The following is a 26,230-nucleotide window of genomic DNA, read 5'->3' on the forward strand; positions in this document are numbered from 1 at the left end:
CTAACACCAACAATGTGGAAGTCTCTTTGATGGTCTGAAAATTCCTGGGATTCCTGAGCGCCATGTCTTTGAAGGCCCTCTGAATGTGTGTGTGTGTGTGTCCCTGGTTGCCTTCAGCACTCATTGAGTGCAGTGGTAGCATATTGGAACAGTTTGCCACCACTGTCATCATGGCCATAGCCCACAGCATAGACAGGCTCTACTCAAGGCTCTTAATCAGTTTTCAACCAAATACTAACCCCTCCCTTAAACTAACCTGACCCTTTTGGTCATTTTCCAGTATTATTGAAAAGTAATTGCATAATTAATTACATGGTATTTAATACATTTTATTTCAATTCCGTATTGACCATTTTAGGTCGGCACTTCCAACTTCTTACCATTTTATTTTTGTGTTCAAAATGGTGATAACATGACAAAAATACACTATATGTCCAAATGTTTGTGGACACCCCTTGAAATGTAGGTACTTTAAGTTGCATCTATTGCAGACACAGATGTACAAATCCACGCACACACAGTTTGTCTAGTACCTTTAGAGGAGTCTTACCAATAGAATAGGATACCCTAGAGTAGATAAACATGAACCTGTTGGCTCCATGACTAATGCCTAATGCCAGGCGTGGGCTAGAGGGGTATAAAGTCCCTGGCATTAAGCTGTGGAGCTGTGGAACTGTGTTCTCTGGAATGATGGTTGGTGCTCCATCCAGTGCTTTTGGATGGTGAGTTAGGGATGTAGAGGGGTGATGATCATCCAAGAACCTGACTTCACTAATGTTCTTGATGCTCAATTCATTTAAGTCATCAGAGCAATACTGCAAAATCTATTAGCCTTCTTGCCTGGACAGTAGAGACAGTTACTCCAACAAAAGCAGGATAAACTTTTTAATACCCTTGATTTCAGAAGAAACCATGAATAAGGTGTCCCAATATTTTTGTCCTTATAATGTATTAATGATGTGTTTTCTATCTGCTGGTATTAGAAAAACTACTAAAATAATGCTGCTTTCAAATGGGAAAATGTTTTTTTTTTTGTTTTTTTTTTTGCGTTCAGTAGAATTAAATATACAGTCAAACCATGGTGTTGTTAGCATGTTGACTTTAGTTTCTAATGGTTAAACCTCACAGAAAAAAAGAAAGATTTCTTATTTACAGCGAGAGGGCGAGGGGCCAGTAAACAAAGAAAATCTTGCCAAGACTGAAAACCGAGTCAGACTGGTTATGAAGGGAAGTTCAACGCCTCAATCATCTGCTTATTGTCCTGCCCTGTAGTAATCATGGCAATTACCAATTGTTTGGCTCTGAGAAACCATTTGGATCACAAATGTCCTCGTTGAGAGAGCGAGAGAGAGATAACCTCTGTCTGTTTGTTGGCAGCTTGGTTAATCTCTCCTCGTGTCGGCGCAATTATGATGTCAGGCTGAATGTTCGGTTCTTGCTATGAGTAATGCCTCTCTTGCAGTACACGGGGCTCCGACCCGACTCGACCAAGGCAAAGGGGGACAAGCTCGGCCTCTGGCGTGTCCAAATTGTGACGATCGTAAAAGACAACAGTTTATGCAGTCCTGACCAATCCAAATACCAATAAAGCTAGTAAATGAATGAGCTGTTCCTATGTAACATGGCTTCAAGAGCAGTGGGCCATAGAGACACTGTGGCATGAACAGGTTGTGTTACATGTGAACTGAGAGTCCTGGGACCTATACTTGAGCTGATAAAAAAAGAAGTCTTTTAAGGAGGGTGACATCAGAGGCTTCACAGCACACTCGGCTTGTTTTGCAGGTGGCGTGAAGCCCTGTGCTCTGAACTGCCTGGCCGAGGGATACAACTTTTACACGGAGCGCTCTCCTGCTGTCATCGACGGCACGCGCTGCCAGGCTGACTCTCTAGATATCTGCATCAACGGAGAGTGTAAGGTGAGAAGCTCTTTCCCTGAACACAACTTGAAATGAATCTGATTAAAGGAATAGTTTGGCAAGATGTCAAATATACAGTTTTTTTCAGTACCAACAAATGCACAAGAGCAGCCAGGATAAGCTTGGTGTCTGAAGTTATTTAAGCTGCTTTAGTTATGCACTGGAACTACAAGGCTAATGTAGCTAATTAACATATCGTCACACTAAAGTCGCATATCTTCAAAAGAGCAACTTTTACAAGAGGAGGATAGACCTTCTTAACTTTCAATAGAAGGTCAAGAAATATTTAATTAATTTTGGAGCATTTCAGTTGGTCCATGGCTGTCGTGGAATCTTGCCACAATGTAAATAACAGCTGCCTAATACACATTATATCTAAAAGTGAAAAACTTTGGTGATACAAGGTTTTTGCATGCCAGCAACAATGTGGATGCTTTTACCACAAAACACATGGTTTCTGATTCTTCATGACATATTGTTATTATAAACTGACTGTATAAATTTATAAACGATTGTTTTAAGACTTTGACTGCAAGTTTCCCAGAGTGTGGAACTGGCAACCTTATCTCAATAGCAAATAAATACACATTTTGAACTCATAACATTTTCAACATTGTATTCAATGGACAACCAGTGAACACCATCAATCAATCATTCAATCACTAACACTTAGTTCAGCTTATTAAAGTCAAAGTTGCTGATATATGATTCTGAATCGCTTGGCCTGCCAGCTGCCTGAAGTGGTAGTAACAAAAGCTTGGACCCACACCAGCCCTTTATGGATACAATTGGGAACCACTAGTCAAACTACAGCATGGCAGTTGCCCAGTCTTCACTCCATGTGGTCTCTAAGTCTCTTACTTCAGACTCTTTTTGAGGGCGCAGTGTGGGCACTGTACTGGTAAAGTACATTATCTCTGTTTACCAGATACTAACATTTTCTGACTGACAGCCTGCAAACCTACAGAACAATGAAACCTTAAAAAAAAGAGTTGAATTTTGTGGAACAAAAGGCTGTGAGGTTCTTATCAGAGCAAAACACTTCTGGATCTAATTGTATTTTTGGACGTTTTGTTAGCCAGACATGCCAAATTTAATAGGATACACAATTCAGTTACAATATTATTTGTTTAATAAATGAATTGGCTGTGGTGTGGAGCTTTGTGCACATTAGGAAAACATTAAGAATGAGTCGACAGGAAGAATGGAATACGATGGTGAAGCCTATTTGTGGCGACTCTACATACACGTTTGGAAGACGCACACACAAACTGTTGTTTTTTTACAGGGAATGGAGGCGTGCTGCATTGCATGTAAAAGTGTGTAGATCTCTGGAACAGCACCTTAATGAGCCTCGCAAAGCCAGAGAAAAAAGCCAGAGTTACAGTGGGAGAATTCAAAAGAGCAAGAGTTTCAGCTCAGACAAGAGAGGCAGACACATGTTACTACTCACACTGGAGCTTCCCATTGTGTCACGTTATGTTCATAAGTTATTGTCCATACAAAATGAATAAATCTCAGGAACACCGTCTCCATAGAGTCGTACTGGAGGCCTTCCGGATGGTCTTTTTCTTTTGTTCTGCGGTCTGTGTGAGCCTCCTTGTTCTGTTTTATCCTTAACATTGGTTTTTATGGTGTTTGTTCCTGGCCTTGAATACTCAACAACTATCAATAACAGTATAATTAAGAGGATTTAACAGTATAAAACTAGCCAGACAATTAAGCTAAAGCACAAATCACTGCAGAATAATTGGCATTTTACCCAGTGTGCCATTCCTCAGAACACTTGTGTATTTGTCTAGCATTAAAGCCGCTCTTATGATGTGTGTATGTATGTGTGTGTGTCATTTCAGCATGTGGGCTGCGACAACATCCTTGGATCGGATGCCAAGGAAGACAGATGTCGTGTTTGTGGAGGAGATGGCAGCACGTGTGAAGCTACTGAAGGCTTGTTCAATAACTCGCTGCCCAGAGGAGGTCAGTGCTCCCTAACCCTAACCTCACAATCTGCATGATATGGAAGTAAAAAACTACAAAGCAACGTAATGTAGCTTTCTGCAGCTTTAAAATCATGTTGATGCTGCACTGACCGTAATAGGGAGAATGGCGTCTCATGCCACACTTGGTCACTTTGGGCAGGAGAACACTCGCCAGAACTGTGTAACTCGATTTGTGTAACATTCTGCAATATTACTTTACAACCTCAGTCCACATGCTTCTCCCACTTTCAGTGACGGTTCTGTATGTCTAAGCCTTGTCTAGGAATGCATGTGTAAACCGTGTCCTTTAGTGGTGGCTCAGTGCACAAATTACACTTGCAGACTATAGGAGGAGTCCAGGAGCAAGAGCTGGCAATTCCTGCATAATGCTGCTTTAAGTAGTTCTTGGGTTAGTGCTTAGTGTGTTGTTTATATTGTTGATATCACACTGCTGTTACTTCCACCAGTAATATTTGTCTATTCAGTGTATGGTAAATAGTGGAATTATGTTTGCTGATGTACCCGAAGTGATAGTGCTCTCCTCCAGACATGTCCAGCTTTCCAGTAACGTTGTATCAGGGGCAAATAGAAAAAAACAAGCTTTATGGGATGCGCAGAAAGCACATGCTGGCCTTCAACCTTGCAGCTCTGGTTGCACCATTTTTTGACTAAAGTTGGGAGAAAATTGGGGGAAGGAGATGGAATCGCACACCCAAGGAATCTAAATGAATCATGATGAAATTTAAGACACGTTTCCTAATGAATCATAATCAAATTGAATCGTGACGTCCGAGATTCACAACTCTAACAGGAACCCATCACAACAGCAAAAGAACCGGCTCCCTAGCCAAACGACGCAGCTAAGCCAAGACTAACTCTTCTCTTGAAGCACATGCTGTGATGTCATAACCATTTCCAAGCGGTGAGTTATAACAGTGTGGTGCTTTGGCCTGCGCGTCTACAGCTCGGGCTCGTGGCTGTGGCGGCCCGTTTGAGGCGGCCCCTATAAGGCTATTAAGTGTGTAAAATACAGCGTGCAGAAACCGGCCATGCGTGAAAGCCTCTGCCGAGCAAGGATGTGGAATGAAGCAGTAAGCAGAACCGGAGAGAAAAAGACACAGCGAGAGCGAGCGAGTGAAAGAGAAAGAGAGAGCTCCCCAGAACCCCATCAGACCAAGCCTTCCACACGCCTGCCAAACGCGACAAGTTTTTAATCGCTTTCCGCAAGAGACGTCCCTGCTGAAGAGAGTGCTGTGCGAGTGAGCGGGGAACGGACTGTTTTTTTGGCATCGGGCTGTTGTCACAGGTCCAGATGAGCACCGCTGCCAAACGCTACATTTTTCATGGAAATGCTGTGGGATTTTTTTTTTGTGTTGTCACCCAGTGATAAAGCTTATGTTTTTGGGTCAAGAAACAAGTTGTCAAAATAGAAGTGGTAACACAATATACGAGTATTAATTGCATCATCCACTGAGGGAATGAGTAAAACTTCTAATATCGCATGCGTGTTGTGGGTTGGAGTCCAAGGACTGTCTCTATAGAGGGAGACCATTTTCTCCTTTTAAGGTATAGCTAGTAAATCATCTGAAATCTTTGAGAGGGAATGAGGGGTTCTCTGGGCGTAGATCCTTCTCTTGTTATGGATTTGCTGTTTCTTAGTTATTGCAGGCCTTCTGTGAGCACGCTCTAAATGACTAATTTCATTCCTATCTGCATTTCACCTTTCAGTCCAGTTTCAATAAACAAATAGTCACTGGACATCTCATTGTAGCTGAATGCAAGACCTTTGCTTGCACTTGGAAAACCTAAGGGAAGAGCCCAGTGGGGTGTCTAAAATAGCCAATACATTCATCTTTATTTGTTGGATGTCATTTCCTATGACAGCATGACTTCTGACTGATGTTGAGTCTTTATGACAACAATTTTTTAAGTTTTATGTTTCAGGCAATTAAACTCTTCTCACAGTCTGAGCTTTTTTCCTCTTTGCTAGGCTACATGGAGGTGGTCCAGATCCCCAGAGGTTCAGTCCACATTGAGATCAAGGAGGTGGCCATGTCTAAGAACTATATCGGTGAGTGCTTCACACTCCACAAGTTGGTCATCAGAAAGCCAAGGCTGTGAAGTGGTTTAGTGCACACACATACACACAACACTATTGCTTCCATTTCACAAGAGTAAGAATCTCTGTGACAGCCACCTTCCCTCCTGCATTCACAGCCTTCCAATTATTGCTTACTTTTTCTCTTGGCCACAACCTGAATTCACAGTTCACAGTCACGTCACAAATTAAAACAATCAAACAAGGAGGTTCCAATTAGGTTGCTTGGAACACAAACATGTGTGACAGCATGTTATGGTTAGTCGTCCCATCATATTGATGCACTTCTGATGCTAAGACAAGATGCTGTCTTCTGAGAATCAAGATTAGTGTATTAATGTTAATGTACAATTTTGTGTAATATAACATGCAGCACTCCAAGACATATTTGTTGTTATCTGAGCTCTCAGATAACTTTCACCTATGTCTCAGATCTTAATCAGCTTGTTTGGGCTATGGCCTGCAAAAATGTGCAAGCTGAGACCTCAGTCCCTCGACCTAAACATCATTGAAAATCTGTGGACAGACCTCAAAAGAGCAAGACATCTTATGAATCCCACATAACTAGAAGCTTTTTGCATAAAAGAATGTGAAAAACCCTCAGCATAAATTGAAAGACTACAAAAGATACAAAAGTCTTGGGTAAGCAGTGATACTTGTCAAATTGATTATTACCAAGTACCAAACCTGCATGAGGCCCAAATGTTTGCTTCGGCTGCTACGTCATGAAACCACTGACACTAAAATAGAATGACCAGCAGGTACCAAAGCTAGTCCTACTTCATCCTCGAAACTTCAGACTGGCCGCACAGAGAGGACGTCTGAATCACTCGTCCGCAATTTGGCTCCTTCCCAATCAGGAGAAAAGTGAATATTTGGAGATGTGTGTTGTTCCTGGAGACGGGACCTTTGCTTTGACGACCGTGCTGGAATGGTATTCACGGGGTTCGTTCCAGACTTTCACCTGAACGTGTTTTTTCCTCTCTTCCTCGTCTTTCTTTCGTTCTTTCTCGCTTTCGAATAAGATAGTTTATTGGGCCGAACAGGCAAGTGAAAGCTACTCAAGGACAGCGTGAAGCCCGTTGGCAGGGTATCGCGCTTCATGGTGATGAATGATGCCAATGACATCACACCCACAACACTCGCCGTGGCAGCTGTTGCCAAGCAGCAGCTTGCTCTTGTCAGACTGTTAACCTATAATCATTCTCTCTCTGTGTGTCTTGTTAAGTGCACATTACCGGCCTGTACACATACAAACATTGCTCATTAAGATTACAGCTTCTGCTTTGACAGTTCACATTAATGACCATATCTGGCATAAGTGTGAACACACCTGTGCCCTGGAAAGACCTGAATGCACACACTTTAGCTACAAGTTGAATTTTAGCCACAACATATTTTTAAAAATACAGATTCATATTTTCACTTTAGGACTGTCCAAACTGAACACAGTGTTTTCTCCACTCTCCACAGCTTTGAAATCTGAGGGCGATGACTACTACATCAACGGTGCATGGACCATTGACTGGCCTCGCAAGTTTGACATCGCAGGGACAGCGTTTCACTACAAGAGAGCTGCAGATGAACCCGAGTCTCTGGAAGCACAAGGAGCCACCACTGAAAACCTGGTTGTTATGGTATGTGGATGAATTGTGTTTAATCCTGTGAACTGCTGACTCATGCTTAATTAAAAAAAAATGTATGTCATGCAATCAGTTTTAAATACACACTATATGGACAAAAAAAAAAGTATCGGGACACCAACTCATTCATTCATTCTTCTGAAATCAAGAGTATTTTAAAAAAGTTCATCCTGCCTTTGTTGGAATAACTGTCCCTACTGTCCAGGGAAGGCTTTATACACATTTTGGAGCATTGCTGTGAGGATTTGACAGCATTCAGTAACAAGAGCGTTAGTGAGGTCAGGATGTTGTATGATCACCACCCCACCTCATCCCCAACTCTCCAACTTATTCCAAAAGTACTGGATGGTGCACCACCTATTAACTCGGAGAACACAGTCCCACAGCTCAGTTTTATACCCCTGTAGGCCATGTCTGGCATTAGGCATGTTGCCAGCAGGTTCATGTTTATCTGCTCCAGAGAGACCTATTCTGTTGGCAGTACTTCTCTAAAGGGACTAGACAAGCTGTGTGTGCAATGGGTGGAATTTAGAAGCATTCATTAGAAGGGGTGTCCACAAAAATTTGACATTAGGCAGTCGCTCTCAATCAAAAAACTTGCTTTTGCCTTTTGACATAATTTGAATCTGACAATTAATTCATTTTACATTGAGTTTTGAGATTTTGGAGGGCTTTTACTAAATATATAGGCTGTTTGTTAGAGCTGAACTCAAAGGGGCGGCTGTGTGTGTGGGGGGGGTGTTTAATCACAGTTTAGGACCCAATTTGCCAGAGGATTTCGCAAACTATGTACATCCAGAAACGCGCACAAACACGCGGATGCCAAGGGAGGAGCAGGGTGTTTTGAATGCACTCTGTTTGAAATTGTCTGGCTCACTCTAAATAAAGTCCACATCTGTGCACAAACCTCACTTGAACTCTGTCTGGTGGTTTTAAGTTAACAGCTATATATGTGTGCACAGAAAACCCTGTCTGGCCAAATGTGAACACTCATGAGCATGATTCAAAGTGTGTGTGTGTGTGTGTGTGTGTGTGTGTGTGTGTGTGTGTGCATGCTTTTCATGCTGAAAAGTCCTGCTCCTTCAGATTTTTTGCCTGGACAAACGTGCTGGAAATACCAGCACAACTACAAAACATACAAGTGGTCAGTCCACCACAAGCCTTTCCTCTGTGGTCTGGATTCATTAGCATGGCTCTTCTTTGAATAACTAGCACACACACATTCACAAAATAAACATTTTGAAACAATTCTGTCTGGTTTGGATAGCATTTCTACTGAACGCTATTATAAACCATTCTCCTTTGTTTACTTACAAATGTAGCAGCACATTCAGAGCTGCCAGTTACACAGAGCTTCTCTACTGTCTGTCTCCAGGTGCTACTACAAGAGCATAACCAGGGCATCCACTACAAGTTCAACGTGCCAATACAGCGCACTGGTAGCGGTGATAATGAGGTGGGCTTCTCCTGGCACCACCTGCCGTGGTCCGAGTGCTCCGCCACCTGCGCTGGAGGTAAGCCATTTACAAGCAATAACACTGGAGCATAGGGATGAGCAAATAATCGCGAAAATAATCGCAACCAACATTCAGAACGTCTACTTATTTCGATTATTTAGATGTTTATTAATTCTGTTAGTACGTTACCCTCTGTGTGTGTTCACACAGTACTGTCCCCTAAAAGCATACTACTGCATTAGAAACAAGATTAACGAGAACTGAAACATGGAGACAACTCAGCAACTCGAGCAGCTTATTCACGTTATTTTCCAGCAAGCAGTGGGGGGCCATCTGTGTTTAGTGTGTGTAGAACTTCCAGTCAGACAGCGAATCTGTTGAAATAGAGTACAACCACAGAGATAATAAACATACAGTGAGTAGTACAATGTGCTACGTTAGAGGACGTCACAATAATTGGAAGAAAAGGCAAATTTTGTTACAAAAAAACACAAAAAGATTGTAGTGCTGTGGGGCTCCATATAACTATTCATCGGCTTCCAAAGAAGAGGACCTGCATCTATTGGTGAAGGCCCTACATTTAGAACGTCCACCCAAACGTCTGTATGCCTTCTCTTTCCATTTTGTGGAGGGGAAACCCACGCCAGAACATCCTTACCCAGAGAAATGGCTTGGTTATTAAGTTTACCACAAAATGGTAAGAGCAGATGTATGGACACTTGGGTGGACGTTTTAAACTTAGCTAAATTGATCTGTTGTGTTGGAAACCTAGTCAGCTCTGCTCTAAATAGCTCTGCATTCACTTTAAATACAATGCAACCATAAACCCTTTGATACGAAATGACCGGAAATTCTAACACAAAAGTAGAAGAAGTAAACTCTTTAAAGTGGGTGTGGCAGATAAGGTGGCTATAATCTTTTATTAATTATAATTGAAGTAAAAGGTTCAAATAATTGTGATATTAATTTAAGGTCATATCGCCCACCACTACTGGAGCACCATCTGCACAAGTCAGACATTTCAGCTGAATTGTAGAAAGGTTTCTGTAACGTCACCACTGTTCTGTAATGTAATAAATGATCTGTGGATAATTAATCTTTGTAACATCCCCATGTTATCAAATCAAATAACAATCAAATAGCTTATATTGAAAAGCTACAGCCAGCGAAGTACATTGATGATGTGATCCTTTGAATATTGGCAGATAATTGTATAATGTAAATATAATTGTAAATATATATTTCGGGCTGTCCAGCAAAAATCTTTAAATAGACCAAATCTTTAAATAGAAGTCAATATAAAACAATTTTATCCCAAATTATTTTGAGCATTTCTATTGGTCCATTCATTATGACATTTTGACACAATGTGAAAAACTACCAGATTCAGATTATGCAACAACAAAAAGAAAACTTAAAAAAAACTTTTAAATTATTAATATTTCAAATAAATATTGCACAGATATTTGGGTTACTGCACTAGAATACCTGCATTTTATTAATTGTACTGTTTTCTAATCGGTCTATAAATAAATATATCTTTATAATGATACTCCAGGTAGATGTAGTCTCACTTCACTCATTGTATACATAATTTTGTATCAGTATCATAACTTGCTTGGATATTGGTTAGACAATTACACATTCACTCTGCAGCTGTTACTCAAACTGTAAAATGTGCACACACTGCAGATTCGTATTGGTTACAAATCACAAATCTTGTCAGTAATCACCTAAATCAAGTGTCCTGCCAGGTTAAACTAATCCAGCTCCAGCAGAGCTTGAGACCTGTTCAACAATGCAAGAAATCTGAGCCTGATAACAAAAGAAACACCTATCCCTCAGCCATCTCACTCTGACACATATGATACGGCATGCTGCGTACATTGTTGGACACACAATGATACGGATGGTGGATGACTTTCTTCTGTGGTGCTTTGCTTGCACTGCTATTGTACAAATTGTGCTGCGAGCAAAGGCCTGCCTCCGATTTCCAGATCCGAATGCCAGAACCACACATTAATGTGAGCCCTCACCTCAAATATGACCAGACTGCTTCGCCTGGCCAAAATCAAATGGCTTTCTTACAACAACAAATAGTTTTCCTCCTCGCTTTTTTCTGAAGCTGCGGCCACTGAAAACATTTGCAATTCTTGCGATATTCAGGCAAAAATGCAAACATCGCAGAATGGTCTGCTGTGGGGGGTTTCGCCACCATGGGCAGCATGAAGCATGCCATAAAGCCGACCTCATTTGCCGCCCTGTTCATGTGCACACATTTCAGCTAATATGAAAATACCCCAGAGCAACACTTATGTCATTTACAAAATGTTTTGTTGTTAATGTTCCTTATTGGCGGCGATGAAACCCTTCTCCTGGCAGGCTTCGGAGTAAGGATGTAAGTCCCGCTGACTTTCTTGATGTTTAAAGCCATAAAGTTCTGGAATATTCTTATTAGGAATTACGTCGGATTTTCACTGCTCCAGATGCTTGGCTTTTCTTTGCTTCGCTCTTTTCACACCACCATCAGATTTCATCGGTGTAAGTCTGACAAAGGGTTTATTTAAAGGCTTATTTAGTATAATATTCATAATAGTCCTAAACCACAAATTGATGTCAGAAAGAATCTTTTTATTGCATTATGGCTTGGGGTCTGGGGTACACAGTGGGCAGTCTCAAACTATCAGCTCCAACTATCAAGAGTTCTCCTTTGAGGCCTGGATTCAGTTTAACTGTACAGCTTTCTGACTGGCTGCTCTCACCACACACAGAGGAAGAAGGCAACTCTAATTGACTTGGATTATAGACTTGTACTATAACTGTCAATCAAAGAACATTTTGTGGAGGACAAAAAATGGCATATTTCTGTGTGAAGAGGCCACACAATCTACCGAGCCCTCGCATTGTATTTAAGCAGCTTGACACAAAAAAAAATAAGCTATTGTTCTCCCTTAAGGTTGAGAGAAATGCACCTACGTTTTAAGATGGCTGTACTGGTGGAGGTGTAGCTGAGCCTCAAAAGCTGGCCTCAAAAGGTGGCCTCACCAGCTGGCCCGGCTTGGCATGAGACTGGGTTAACTCTAGTCTTCTAGTTCCTGCAGGGGCCCTGTGTGGCCGCAGCTCTGACGGCTTCTGGTGCTGAGTACACACACTGCGGAGCTGGCTCATACCCGCTCTGTTCTAACTCCCACTTTTCGCAATCAAGAGCCAAAGAAAAGAAGGGCTTCTCTGTAAAAGTCATTCACCAAGACACTCACTTAAAACCGAGGCATTTACACACCTAGAAATACCGCTGAGGGGAACATTATCCAGCACCCATCCTTCCCCCTGCACAGAGCGCTCTGTCAGCGAGTGGCCCTCTGGAGGAGCCGGAGAGAGCTTGTTTTACCGTACACACCCCCACGCTGACCACACGCCGTTTTACACGCCAGCTGCTGAAGTGTCAGCAGCAGGCCTCCAAGGGCAGGACACGGAGTGAGAGAAATGAAGTGATGTTTCACTGTCTGTTTGCAGGTTCTCAGAAGCAGGAGGTGGTTTGCAAGAGGCTAGACGACAACTCGGTGGTCCAGAACAGCTACTGCGACCTTGACAGCAAACCACCTGAGAATCAAAGGCCTTGCAACACAGAACCTTGCCCACCTGAGTAAGTACAATAGCAGTATGTCTACCAGAGAAGCTACTGACTTTAGGAGAGGTTCTTTGTAGCATTTTGTGCATCATGTAGCTCATCGTCAGCTTGTTATGCAACAAAACATACACTATGTGGATAAAAAAAAGTGTTGAGACACCTGTTCATTTGTCGTTTCTTCAGATCAAGGGTATTAAAAAAGAATATATCCTGCTTTAGTTGGAGTACTTGCCTCTATTGTCCAGGAAAGGCTTTCTACTAGATTTTGATTGCTTTCAGACACATGAGTGTTGGTCAAGAGTGAGGTCAAGATGTTTGATTATCACCACTCCTCTGTCTCCCCCAGCTACCCCAAATGTATTTGTATTGGACAAAGCACCATCATTCCAGAGAACACAGTTTCACTACTGGCAATAATCAAACATCTTGACCTCGCTTAGAGGTATCTTTGAATTATTAGTCTATTCTAACTAGCTAAGGTTTCTTTCTTGGGTAAATAGCAAAGCACTTTGTAAGTCGCTCTGGATAAAAGCGTCTGCTAAATGCCGTAAATGAAATGAAATGAAATGCTCCACAGCTCCATGCTGGGGGGCTTTATACCCCTCTAGCCCACACCTGGCATTAGGCATTGTGCCAGTAGGTTCATGTTCATCTGCTCCAGAGAGTCCTATTCTACCGGCAGTACTTCGCCACAGGGCCTAGACAAGCTCACTAAATTTATACTTAAAAGTAGCTGAATGCAATTGTTATACAGGGTGTCCACAAACATTTGGACAATGTATGTATTTGCTGGACTTCTTAGTAGCTCATGTCCTTTGAGCAATTTTAGCCCATGACTAGTTACAATCATCCTGTCAGTTTCTCAGTTATAGCATAGTTTCTCAGCATAACAGTGAAATGAACCTGCTTAAATGGCTCTGCCAGCATGTTTGGAAATAAAAACAACATATTTATTTTCAAACAGTATTTATTTAAATATTACCATCTGTGACATTTGATTTAGCTTTATGGCTGAGTTCAGAACCATTCACACTTCACCTGCTTTGCCGAAAATGTTTAAAACCAAGCAGCATGATTTATTTCTTCATGTGTGAACTATTTTGAAAGTATATTCCGGCCAAAAACCCCAGTGTTGGAAAGGGAGGGGGGTGAGTGACCACCTGCGTTTTATTGTATTGGCCAGTCAAGTTTATGAACCCTCGAGGGACAATATCCATACATGCGTGGAAAATGCATGTGTGGCAGGGGCCAAAAACATTTAGCCTCTCGTTTTCAATGGGGCGAGTAGTCAAACAGAGTTCAGTCAGGTGTGTGAAGTTTAAATCAGACCAAAAAAAAGCCTGGATGAAGTGTTTTTGGCATCTCAGCTCTACCTTACTGCCAGTGGAAGTATAAGTCAACCTGAACTAGCAGATGGGCATCACTACTAACGCCAATCTAAGGCCAACTTCCAGCTTCACTTGATGCTAAAAAAACATTTTTTGACTCTCCACAAAGCTTAGAGTTCTTGGAGATAATTTTCAAATTTTCTTTAGAGCTGATGTGATTGTTATTTATGATTCATCTGATATACACTCTGTGGACAAAAGTATAAGGACACTTGCTCGTTGTTTCTTCTGAAATCAAGGGTATTAAAAATGTTTCTACTGTCCAGAGAAGAATGCTTTCTACTTGATTTTGGAGCATTGCTGTGAGAATTTGATTGCATTCAGTGACCTGATAATTAGGAAGGTCAGAAAGTTGATGATTAACACCCCACCCCACCCCAACTCCCCAACTCATCCCAGTATTGGACTGGATGGAACACCGTCATTCCAGACACAGTTCCACTGCTCCATAGCTCAGTGCTGGGGGTCTTTTTACCCCTCTAACCCACACCTGGCATTAGACATAGTGCCAATAGGTTCATCTGCTCCAGAGAGTCCTATTATATTGGCAGTACATCTCTACAGGGCCTAGACAAGCTTTCTATTTGTGTGCATTTGCACATCTGTTTCAGCAATGGGTGCAACTTAAAGTAGCTGTATGCATTTTTTGGAGGGGCTGTCTACAAACATTTGGACATATTGTGTACTTTGGAGCCATTCTCTTTTTTTCCAGACAAATGTTTTTTAAAGTGTTATATTAAAAGGCTTGGGACTAAATACGCCCAAAACACAATTACCTAAGCTAATTAGTTAAAGATTTCAGAGAATTTGGTAGAAAATGAACAGCAAATAACAGTGTTTTTTTGGTTTTCCAGATGGTTTATCGGCGACTGGTTGGAATGCAGTAAAACGTGCGATGGAGGCATGCGAACACGCACCGTTCTCTGCATCCGTAAAATCGGCCCAGCAGAGGAGGAGAACCTCGAGGATAGTCACTGCCTGACCCATCGACCCATCGAACGTGAATCCTGCAACAATCAGTCCTGCCCTCCTCAGTGGGTGACCCTGGATTGGTCAGAAGTGAGAGGAAACATTAAATATCATTATTGTGTGATAACAAACTGCACCATGGTCATTTGGAGGGTTATGGGACCTGGGTGGAATTCCGTCTTATTTCACAGCTTAAAGATTGTCATTAGACAATAGAGATTACGATCCAGTCATTAGATGACTAACAGTAGTGCACATTTGGGAAACTTTTCTGTGTGTAAATTCAGTTTTTCCCTGCATTCAAGTCTTTTTTAATACACACTTTTGCAATCCTATAAAGTGTTGTTTAATAAAACATGCCTTTCTTCTCCTTGTGTTTCTCCAGTGTACCCCAAAGTGCGGCCCCGGCTTCAAACACCGCAATGTTTTGTGCAAGAGTAGTGACCTGTCCAAGACCTTTCCACAATCCCTCTGTTCAGACCATAACAAACCCCTAGTGCGAATCCGCTGCAATTCAGTCCGCTGTCCACCCCCACGCTGGGTCCCTGGAGAGTGGGGACAGGTAGGTACACCTGCATGCTTTCATAAAAAGACTACTAATGTACATTGCTTTCCTCATAGCAGTGGTCCAGCTCAGATCCAATCTAAGATGGGTTGTGCGCCATCAGCCTACTACGCTTGGCTGCATTATCACAGAGCATTTTGGACTAAACAGTGTCAGACCTCAGTCTTAGATTAAGTATACTATATGGACAAAATAATTGGGACACTGGGGTCATTACAGAGTGCACAGTTTCACTGCACCACAGCTTAATGCTGGAGGGCTTCATACTGCTCAAGCCCACGCCTGACATTAGGCATGGTGCCAATAGGTTCATGTGTATCTGCTCCAGAGACTCCTTTCCTATTGGTCATACTTCTATGTGTGTTCATTTGGACATATGTGTTAGCAATAGGTGCAATATCAAGGAGCCAAATGCTTTCATTAGAAGGGGTGTCCACAAACATTTTGGACATACAGTGTATATGCCAAGTATGCAGAGCATCCTTTGGTACAGCTGCACGTTAGAGACTTGGAAGCTGATTGGATAGTGGAAATATGTTAAGGTTACAGCAGAAATGCACAAAAAGACACAAAAAGAATAAGCATAAACATACAGCGATATGCTGGCTGATGTGATTTAGCGATATATAAACGTTCAAGCTTAGGGTGGAACACATATAATGATCTAAAAGAACAGTTCAGCGTATCTAGACGAGGCATCGGTGTCAGTGCATCATTCTAGAGGACACAGACAGAGTATGGGCTGTTTCCACATGGTGTGTAAAAGAGCATGTGTTTTAGTCAACAGTCAGAAGAATTTACACTCAGATGATAAACTGGGGGCTCTAGGGAGCCAGTGACGCGCGTGTCTGTGAGTGAAAGAGAGCCAAACAGGCCAAAAGTGTGGAAGTGGTAAAAATATCGTCTATGTTGTTTGAAGTTTATCTCCACTGTAGACAAGGCATCTCTGTCAATGCCAAGAACATGTTTTGAAAAGGAGACAAAAGATAATGCGCTTAGATTAGTCCTGTGACTGCTTCCCTATGCAGCACAGGACACGTTCCAAAACTGTGCAGTCAGCAAAGCAGGGATGGGGTTTTGGTCAAGAGAATTTCAGTACTGCAAACCAAAAACGACAGTCCCCCCTTTTTTAAAACTGAAACATAAAACTTTTATTTGAGGAAGGGAGAGAGGAATAATGACAGGATAAAAAACATCTTTTTTTGACTTTGAGTTAAATGATTCCAGCAAATGTGTAAATCTGCTGGATTTAAGCAGATTTACAATAAAAATATTACTATTTCTTTTATAATTTTTATAAATCAAAATGGTTAAACTCCAGTGAAATATGAGAATTTTGTTGTTTTTATTGCTTGACAGTCATGGAAGTACATGTTATTTTGCTTCTGAAAGTAGTGTAGTAATTTGTAGTCTGTTGGAATAGTGCAGTAAAGCAGCCAACAAATTACAAAACACATTTGATGCAAACGTTTAATGTCTAAACTCCACTTTTGGCATAAAGCAACATTAGGAAATACATTATGTGGACAAAAGTATTGGGACACCTGCTCGCTCATAGTTTCACCCGGTATCATATGTATAAAAAAAGAGTTCATCCTGCTTTTGTTAAAGTAACTGTCTCTACTGTTCAGGGAAGAAGGCTTTCTACAAGATTTTTAGAACATCAAGAACATTAGTGAGGTCAGGATTTTGGATGATCACCACCCTAACTCACCATCATTCCAGAGAACACAGTACTACTGCTCCACAGCTCAATGCTGGGGGGGGGCTTAATACCCTGTAGCCCACACATGGCATTAGACATGGTGCCAATAGGTCCATGTTTATCCGCTCCAGTCCAGGTTTATTTGCAATACTTCTCTACAAGGATTTTGTGTGTCATTAGAAGGAGTGTCCACAAACATTAGGACACATAGTATCGGTACATCTGCCTCTAATTACTACCAACAGTTTAGACTCTCAGAAAGGGAAGCTTGTTGTGGAGACCTGTGGGCCAAAAGGTCACCGGTTCAAATCCCACTTAAGACAGCCACTGACGTATGCCATCTGTCAGGAGGCACAGCTCTAATAACGTCCTGTTAATTTGGAAGGGATGAAATGTGTGAGGCTCAGGCTGCTGGAAAGTCCTGCAGATAGAGTCCTCCAGTGCAGACAGCTGATCTCCCATCATGCCTTGCTCTCTTTGACACACACACATGCCTTTTCAAGCCAATCGCTGAACGTCAGCATTTCTAAAAGTGCACGTATTACCTTACCGACCGAATGAGTGAGTAATGAGGTAAATTGTGTATTGTATTGGGTAGCTAAGCAACGGCTCGTTTTTCCATTGGATCACAGTGTGAGGAGACTCGTGGAAAACCGAAAGTCTTTAACTTCAGACAGTCTCCCCCCAACGTCGTGTCTCTAATACACAACAGCTGACAGTAATCCAAGATCCAATTAAACTATTACAATGACATTCCACCAGTAGCCGTGTGTAGTTGTGGCCTATAGTTCCAAGCCTGCAATTCTCTAGAGATTGACCTAGGGCACATGGCCCGATTACCAGACCAGTGATGAGCCTGCATATTAGAACTATATAGTCCAACTTTTGCCTGGACAGTTTGTCAAGCTTTTGAGGACACATTTACAAGGCCAGATTACTGTAGGGTAACAGGATAAATAAAGGACCAGTTCAAAGAGGGGGGAGGGCAGTCTTTACCCACCTGTAATTGGCTCAGCTTTTTAGCGTGACAGAACAGAAATGGACATGTGCAGGTACTAAACAGGGATGCGAGGAAAGCGCAGACTCACGCTAACCCCTGCACTGACTCCAGGCAAGCTATTAACTCATAGTGCACAAATACAGAAATCCAGTAAAGCCTAATCACACTCACATACAGCCAGCTGTTTTACTGAACTGAGGGTTGTAAACTGTGGACTAGGCGGACTAGAGGCTAATTGTATGTGTTTGTACACTTGGTAAGAAGATCAAAGAAAAACAGAGCTAATAGACTATAGTCGGGATCAACAAAATAGTTCATTTTCATTAAAACAACACAGTTACAGTGCCTTATACAGAATATTCCAAACAGTATTGTTGCTGCAAAACAATTTGCCCCAAAGTAAAAATTGTCAAAAATTAAATAAGAACAATTTGCTTGCATAAGCATTCATCTCCTTTAGGTCTGCCTTTTTTTGACATAAGAGCTTCAAGTCTGTTGGAGTTATGTTTCTACCAGCTTTGCTCACTGCCTGGGTTTGAATTTTCCCCTATCAGATTTGCTCTAGGTTATATGGGTGTTTTTTATTGTATAAACTACTGTTTTTAACCACCCTGTAATTGGACTGGTAAGTTTTTAAGGTTAGGCCCCCATGGTTTACATTGATGAGCCTTATTACCGGTGCCTACGACCCTGTCACCTGTAAGCACAGGTAGTTGTTCATGGAGCAGTTTTGGTAGGTACTGACCACTGCATACTAGGAACACCCAACAAGACTTGCCTGATGTTTGTCGTCTAGTCATCAAAAGTCCTGCAGATAGAGTCGACTCTTGTCCATGTTTCCTGTTTCCAACACATCACCTTTAAGAACTGACTGTTCACTTGCTGCCTAATATACTGTCCTAATCACACATAATAATGTTTCTGAACACCCCTTCTAATGAATGCATTGGTGCTTAATGTAGGGAGAGTTGGTCCAAAAAGGTAGGATACACTTTTTTTTACCCTTAATTTCAGAAGAAACAATAAATGGCCAGGTGTCCCAATACTTCTGTCTACATAGACCATGTAGAGCCCACCCTTTTACAGATGCCATTGTAAGGTTATATTTAGTGTTATTAACTTAACCTTTTTTTTAACCTTTTTAATGTAATGGCTGATTGGTGTTTGCATGACGTATGATGTTCTGACATTTTGTGTGTGTGTGTGTGTGTGTGTGTGTGTATCTCCAGTGTTCGGCACAGTGTGGGCTGGGACAGCAGATTCGGACAGTGCAATGTCTGTCATACACAGGGCAGTCCTCCAACGAATGTCCTGAGTCGCTGCGTCTCAGCACTATGCAGCAGTGTGAGAGCAAGTGTGATGCTACCCCCATCTCCAACGGTGACGGTGAGTCCTCTGCCAATCACATCAGAGATAGTAGCACAGAATGCTTAATGAAGATTTCACAGTTTCTGTTTTTCATTGATTACAGCATTGAGGGTTACACTGTAGATAATTCCCGTCTCCTCCATCTGCATATCAGTGCTAGGATGTCTTTCTCAATCCTTAGTATTTTTCCTAAATAATCACATAGCCCTGTTGAGAAAATTGACTGTGAAACCCTATACCCTCCGTTAAGGCCATTCTGGAGCCTCTGACCACAGCTATACTTCCCTATGATGGATCGGTATTAAGATTTCCTGCATTGGGGAAACAGCATTACACAAGCCGTCCAAATGGATCCTAATGGAATTATCTTGCACTTAATTGTGCCTTAACGGACAGCAGTGACGGAATGTCTGCTTTTCCTCTGCTCTCCCCGAGCTATTTAAGGAGCCTAATAAGGGAAGACACTCTCATCGTGATAAGGCAGTTAGGGCCCTTGGTGCTTGGCTGCACAGATGGCAGCCTGCCTGGGCTGCGAATCAGGCTGGGGTCCCTCTCCCCTCTCCCTCGCTTGCTCTCTCTGTCTCTCTCCCTCTGTCTCTGTCTGTAAAGATGGTGTGATTACTCTGAGAGGCTTATCTGCAGGCCCTGTGCTCGAGTCCTCCTTTGAGGGAGGAATCAGAGCACTGTGCTTTATATAATGGTGGTCTAGTAGGTGTTCAGCGTTGCTTGTGTCTGGAATTAGGCTTTAATAAATACAAAAGTCTTATCAAAAAGGCTTGTGTTGACTTTTGGTTTTATAGAATTAGAAACAGTCGTGATTTTCCAGCACTGTGTTCATTAAAACATCTCCAAAGTTCTCCTCATGGGAGTCTAGTATTATTTAGAGTGCTCCTCCAACACCTGGTTTGGTACGTCAGGGCTTAATGATGGTAAATCTGGTGAGATGCTGATGGAATTGAACACATCCACGCTGTGCTGGCTGGGGGCGTCCAGGAGAAACCCAATTTTTTCAAAAGATTAGCTCACAAGATCTCTACTACTAATTTCCAAATGAGAAATTCTTGTTTATCTTTACTGTTTTAAACATTTATGTTTACCTTTATTTGTTCTAATGGGATCTAGAGTTGTTTCTACAGTAAAAACTCGCTTATTGCTGAGAGAAATCATTTCAAATAGTGTGCTTAGCTTCCTAAAAACAGAACAGCCTTAGAAAAAAAAGAGCCTGCTTTTTTTTCCTCCCAGCATTTAACACCTGTGGTCCGTTATACAAAAGCACCTAGATTGAACTTTTGTTCGAAGTAATACTTGCTCTAATGTACAAAGATCCTATCAGCCCTGTGAGAGACAGAAGAATGAAAGTTGGCTTGAGTCAAATGGTAAAACAAACTCTATAAGATCACAAGGGGACAGGCAGGTAAGATTTATCGGAGCCGGTAATTACTGTCTGAGCTGTAGGATAGCATTTGAAATGAAGAGGATTCAGAGTCTTTGCAGAGAATCTTCAGTACCGGTGAATGAAAAATGGACCACTGCCCATGCAGTGATTACTGTCTGGATTCCAACACCCCTGAAATATAAGGCATAATCTGCAGACTGGCAATATCAATCTGCTATAGACAGCCTATGCTGTAGGCATCTTCAGCTGTAGGCTGTTCAGCTCACTTTTGTGCAGTATGTCGTATAGAGTGCTCAGAAACCACACAAGCTTATTTGGACGCTTAACAACTGTGTGTGATCAAAAAGTGTGTGATCATTTAGGCATGCAGTTAGAGTCAAGCTCATAGCTCCAGTGACCCAAAAATGCCTTGGCTGACCGACTACATTTGGGGTAAGAAGGAAAATTGTACATTTGATTTTTGGCCAAACCGTTACTTTAAAAGACCAAGCGTGTGTGTGTGTGTGTGTGTGTGTGTGTATATATATATATATATATATATATATATATATATATATATATATATATATATATATATATATATATAAATGAATGATCTGTAAAATTATACAATAACTTATATAATATGAAATAATAATAAATAATAATATAAATAGTGCTGTATAATCTGGAAAATATAGAGTGCAGGTCACAGGGTAAGAGACAAACCCTGCAGCCTCTGGATTCTGTATCAAAGTCATGCTTGTGTCACTGTGCCATCCACACAGGCTCTCCTCTACAGTCGGGGTCACCTTTCCATTCCCCATGGCATACTTGTTTTGACCACTTTATTTATCCCTTCACTCATATTTTTCCCTCCCTCCTCCTCTTTCTTCTTTCCTCCCCTTAGAGTGCAAAGATGTAAACAAGGTGGCATATTGCCCACTGGTGCTGAAGTTCAAGTTCTGCAGCCGTGCCTACTTCAGACAGATGTGCTGCAAGACTTGCCAAGGACACTGATCCTACGGAGAGAGAGAACGAGAGAGCGAGGGAGAAAAGAGGAGTGCGAGAGCGACGCAGAGGAAAGGGAAGCGTGCTTGAACGGATACAAAGAAAAGCGGTTGTGGGCAAGAAGAGCAGCATGGGGGCAAAGAATGGCTGCCTCTCCCCCTCCCTTTCTCTCTCTCTCTTACTCTCTTTCTCTCTCTGTGACACACACATACACACTCCTGCTTTTTTTAGACCTGTGGAACCCATACCACTGGTCAGCAACATGCTGACACACATTTTGCTTTATTTTCACTTCTGTGAAGTTGGAACTTAAGAATATGATCATTATTGTTATTTTATTATAATAATAATAATTGTTGTTATTATTATTGTTGTTATTGTTATTGATGTCTATCTGTTTTGCAATCCAAAGTGCTGGACACATCCTTTGCAGAGGTGGCACAGCTGAGAATAGGTTCATAATATCCCAACCAGAAAGCTGGGAAAAGTCTCTCACACACACACACACACACACACACACACACACACACACACACACACACACACACACACTTGCAGCTGGGCTCCACTGCAGTAGTGTAGAAACAAATCCCCACGTTCTGCCCAAATGATTTCATTTTACCCATTAAAGTAAATTATTAATCCTTGTACATTCTAGGCTTTAACGTCTGCAGATACAGCGAGTGGACAAAATATCAGAAACACCAAACAATGAGGCCCTAAAAACAAAAAGGGATCAGCCTTTGTCTTCAGAAAAGCCTCAGTCAGTCTCAAAACATTGCCATAGAAGAAATGCTGGCTCCTTCTCCAAGAAGGAAAATCTCCAAGTTCTTTGAGGGGTGAAGAACCCGGTACATAATATGCATGAACCTCCCACCTTGAACTTGTTTAGCACTGTGTTTGGGGGCACTATAAGGTGCACCTGGTCCTGTAAAATGGCCTCATATTCTTTCTCCTTTATACAACTATGCAGAGCAATCAGCAGACCTAATGACTCCTGCAAGGCTTCCCGTAGCATTACAAATCCTCCGGCATCTTTAATAGTTAGACAGACATTGTGGTTTGCAAGCATCCTTTGGCATTCTCCAAACATAAACACGTCCAGATGTAGGAGAAAGAGTGAAAGATGACACTTCAGACTATAGCAGTTTTTACATTTGAGCAGGCCTCCAAGTTTTGTTCTCCACAACCCAGTTTATGCATCATTGTGCACTGGCCTCTTTGGAACTCAGTTAGTTGCTTCGTGTTACTTTGAAAGCTCGTATCACTGTCCTGATTGTCAGACCTCTTACAGCCAACACATTCTTCTAAATGGCATTCGATTTAACCTAATACGATTCACATGTGCCTTCACAATTGTGATTTCATTACTTCCAAGTCCTTTTTTTCCCCCATGTGGTGTTTGTTATTCTGTCCACCTCCTGTAGTACAGCCCAACATTCGATCAATAAATGGGAGGCCCCATTTACATGCAGATTCCTGCATTATTAACTCTACATTGGTCCAATATAACACTTCTTAGTGGTTTCCATCAACTGATGAATTGGAATGATAGACGTTTCCCTGCTAAATCAACCACATAACTCAACATATGGCAGGGGTAGTAAAACCAGTAAGATGCAAAGGCTGCTCGGTGCTCAGCTAGGTGCTCTTGGTGCTAGTTTAAACGTTGTGTCTTGAGCAGGGGAAATCAGTGTGAGCTGGAGATTCCAGATGTTCCAGCAGCGTAAGCCACCTGTTTTGCTTAGCCGAGTCACATGACCACAGGCCAAAGAATTCCACCATTGTTTGTGACACTTGAACAAGGCCTGAAAATCACATTAGAACAGCAAAGGAGGGCCTGTTGGGCCAGCCACGACTTCCAACTTGACTAACTCAAACAAAGGATATCCATTTGTGGTTTAGTAGAGCTATTCTTTTTGTGAATGTTAAAACATTATACTATTCACTGTTATTCCATCGTACTGTGTAGTTTTTTTTTGTTTGTTTTTTTTTGTTTTTTGTTGTTTAAATGCTCTGGGTCTGATCTGGGTCAGGCATTTTTGTGTTGTTCTATGACAAGGCAACACATTCTACAAACCCCAAATCCATTTTGTAGGAAGCAACCATCAAACATTCAGAAACAACAGCGCTGACCCCCATACCCTCAACACCCACCCCCCCATACCAGAGGATTGGGTCAGTATGTGGACTGATCAGTCATGGAACTCCAGTGCTACGTCTCCCATTCATCCCTGGCAGGAGTTAAGCGAAGGGCCAGCGTCTGGACGAGACACCAGAGCAAACACACATCCGGTCTGCCACCGACTACCTCCAGAGTCATCCCCCCGCCCCAAGTCCCTCCACCCCCCTACTTTCCCAGCCCTCTCTGTAAACACACTCCGCACAGCCCTCAAAGCTCAATGGTGCTTTTCTTCCTCCAGTGGAGGACTGTTCCACTGCCCTCCTTCTGCTGCTCACCTTCTGGAGCGGGAATTTTGTTTCACTGCTCCGGTGGGCTGTCATGCTAGCACATGCTAGCACACAACAGGAAATAAAAAGGACACTCTTTTGTACTTCCCTTTTTTCCTTTCAGTGAATGTGGTTTGTTGGTTTACCTCACACTAGGTTGAGCTGATAATGCAGCTTCCATAAGCATTCAGCCAATTCTCTGTACACAGCAGTGTTCCGTCAACCACAACCAAGCCTAAGCAAAGGGAAGAACGTCACACCTGGAAGGTTTCAGCTGCCCAAACATGAGACCTCATTCAACATTTGAGACGTAGGCTGAGGACGGACGTATTGTGAAGAAGCTCAGAGGAGTATCGGGATTAATCGTTCCAGATCACAGCTGTCTCAAATCATTTCTGATCAAACGTGCTACTTTTTGCTGCTGCTACTCTGTTGTAGCCACCTATACAATGTTAATCAGTTATGTTCTTTTCTGTTTTTTTGGGTTATAAACTCTTTGAACTGGGACTTAAACGGCAGAGAACTCTATAAACAGCCGAACTGTAAGGCCCAAAACGTGCCGGGCATCGAAATCCTGAGGCTTGAAGTACAAGTTTACAGGCTTTGGGACAAGGAGGCTACGGAAGATTCTCGAACAGGACACACAATGAAAGTGGTACTCATCGCTGTGAACTTGTCTTTGAATGTCGCATTGCTTAACCTGTACCTATAGAAGTGAGCGTTGTTTTTGTTTTTGCGTTTTTGCATTTTTTGCCGATTAGTTATATTTTATATTCAGTATTAATGTTGGTACACTGTTACTAATTTTTTTTTTCCAATTGTAAATTATATGCTAATTTATTTCCATGTGTCACTTGTCGTACATATGTTTTAAGGCATGCAAACTGAAATGTAGCCTAATGGGGGGTTAAAAAAACTAAGCAGTGAAATTATTCTCATCAGCAAGTCTAGAGAAGAACAGGAACTCATGAACTTCCATGGGTCTTAATGTACTACCAGATCAACCATTTCTTTCAAAGTATGTCCAGATAATTGGTGTCCTTAAGATTGCGTGAATGCGTGTGCGCATGTGCTGGTATGGCATTGTTATGTATTGTCCAAAAGAGGGCCAGAGAAAATGAAAAGAAAAATAATTAGTTAATGGTTTCGGATGGTAAGAAATGAAAAAGAGAAAAAAACTCCCACAGTAACCTTAACAGTCTCAATCCTTTGGCTTGTACACTATTATTGGTGAATCCTACAGTATGTAATGGATCCTGAATAAAGAGAATTTAAAGGGTCAGTGTTACTGAGGATGTTCTTTCCCTGAAAGCTTTGGCTGCAGTTTCACTCAAATGGCTTACTTGGCAAGGAGACCATGGCACCTAATGATGATACAGTACCTGAACACTTTTTCTTTCTTTTTTTTTAACCACAGAGAAAGACAAAGGGCCATTCAATCGTAATTCTTAGAGGCACAGACTCTAAAACTACTCTGAACCTCTAGCTGTAACAAATCCGTACATAAATGTACATGAATGTCATAAATGGTAAACAGGGAGACGTTTCCTTGTAAAGTCAACTCAAACATTTGTTTCTGACGTCAGGCAAAAGCGAATAATGTTTACGTGAGCAAGAGCACGATTAGGAGGCCTCTCAAAAGCTGAATGCTCTCCAGCCTCAAACAAAGCTTTTGTT

At 41.9% G+C, this 26,230-nt stretch overlaps 1 protein-coding gene across 1 annotated transcript in view; it reads left to right on the forward strand.

The window, feature by feature from the left end:
- Positions 1 to 25,824, forward strand: part of adamts6 (ADAM metallopeptidase with thrombospondin type 1 motif, 6) — a 72,517-nt gene extending 46,693 nt beyond the window's left edge. Inside the window, exons 16-25 of the mRNA XM_072658828.1 lie at positions 1,783 to 1,916; positions 3,770 to 3,893; positions 5,886 to 5,966; positions 7,467 to 7,630; positions 9,012 to 9,150; positions 12,607 to 12,736; positions 14,964 to 15,168; positions 15,464 to 15,640; positions 19,578 to 19,734; positions 22,002 to 25,824. Of these exons, the coding sequence (XP_072514929.1) occupies positions 1,783 to 1,916; positions 3,770 to 3,893; positions 5,886 to 5,966; positions 7,467 to 7,630; positions 9,012 to 9,150; positions 12,607 to 12,736; positions 14,964 to 15,168; positions 15,464 to 15,640; positions 19,578 to 19,734; positions 22,002 to 22,111 (1,421 nt within the window). The 3' untranslated portion in view covers positions 22,112 to 25,824. The remainder of the gene's footprint in view (positions 1 to 1,782; positions 1,917 to 3,769; positions 3,894 to 5,885; positions 5,967 to 7,466; positions 7,631 to 9,011; positions 9,151 to 12,606; positions 12,737 to 14,963; positions 15,169 to 15,463; positions 15,641 to 19,577; positions 19,735 to 22,001) is intronic.
- The last annotated feature ends 406 nt before the right edge of the window (positions 25,825 to 26,230 follow it).

This window comes from Salminus brasiliensis, chromosome 16, assembly GCF_030463535.1.
Source record: "Salminus brasiliensis chromosome 16, fSalBra1.hap2, whole genome shotgun sequence".
In the NCBI taxonomy this organism is placed as follows: Eukaryota; Metazoa; Chordata; class Actinopteri; order Characiformes; family Bryconidae; genus Salminus; species Salminus brasiliensis.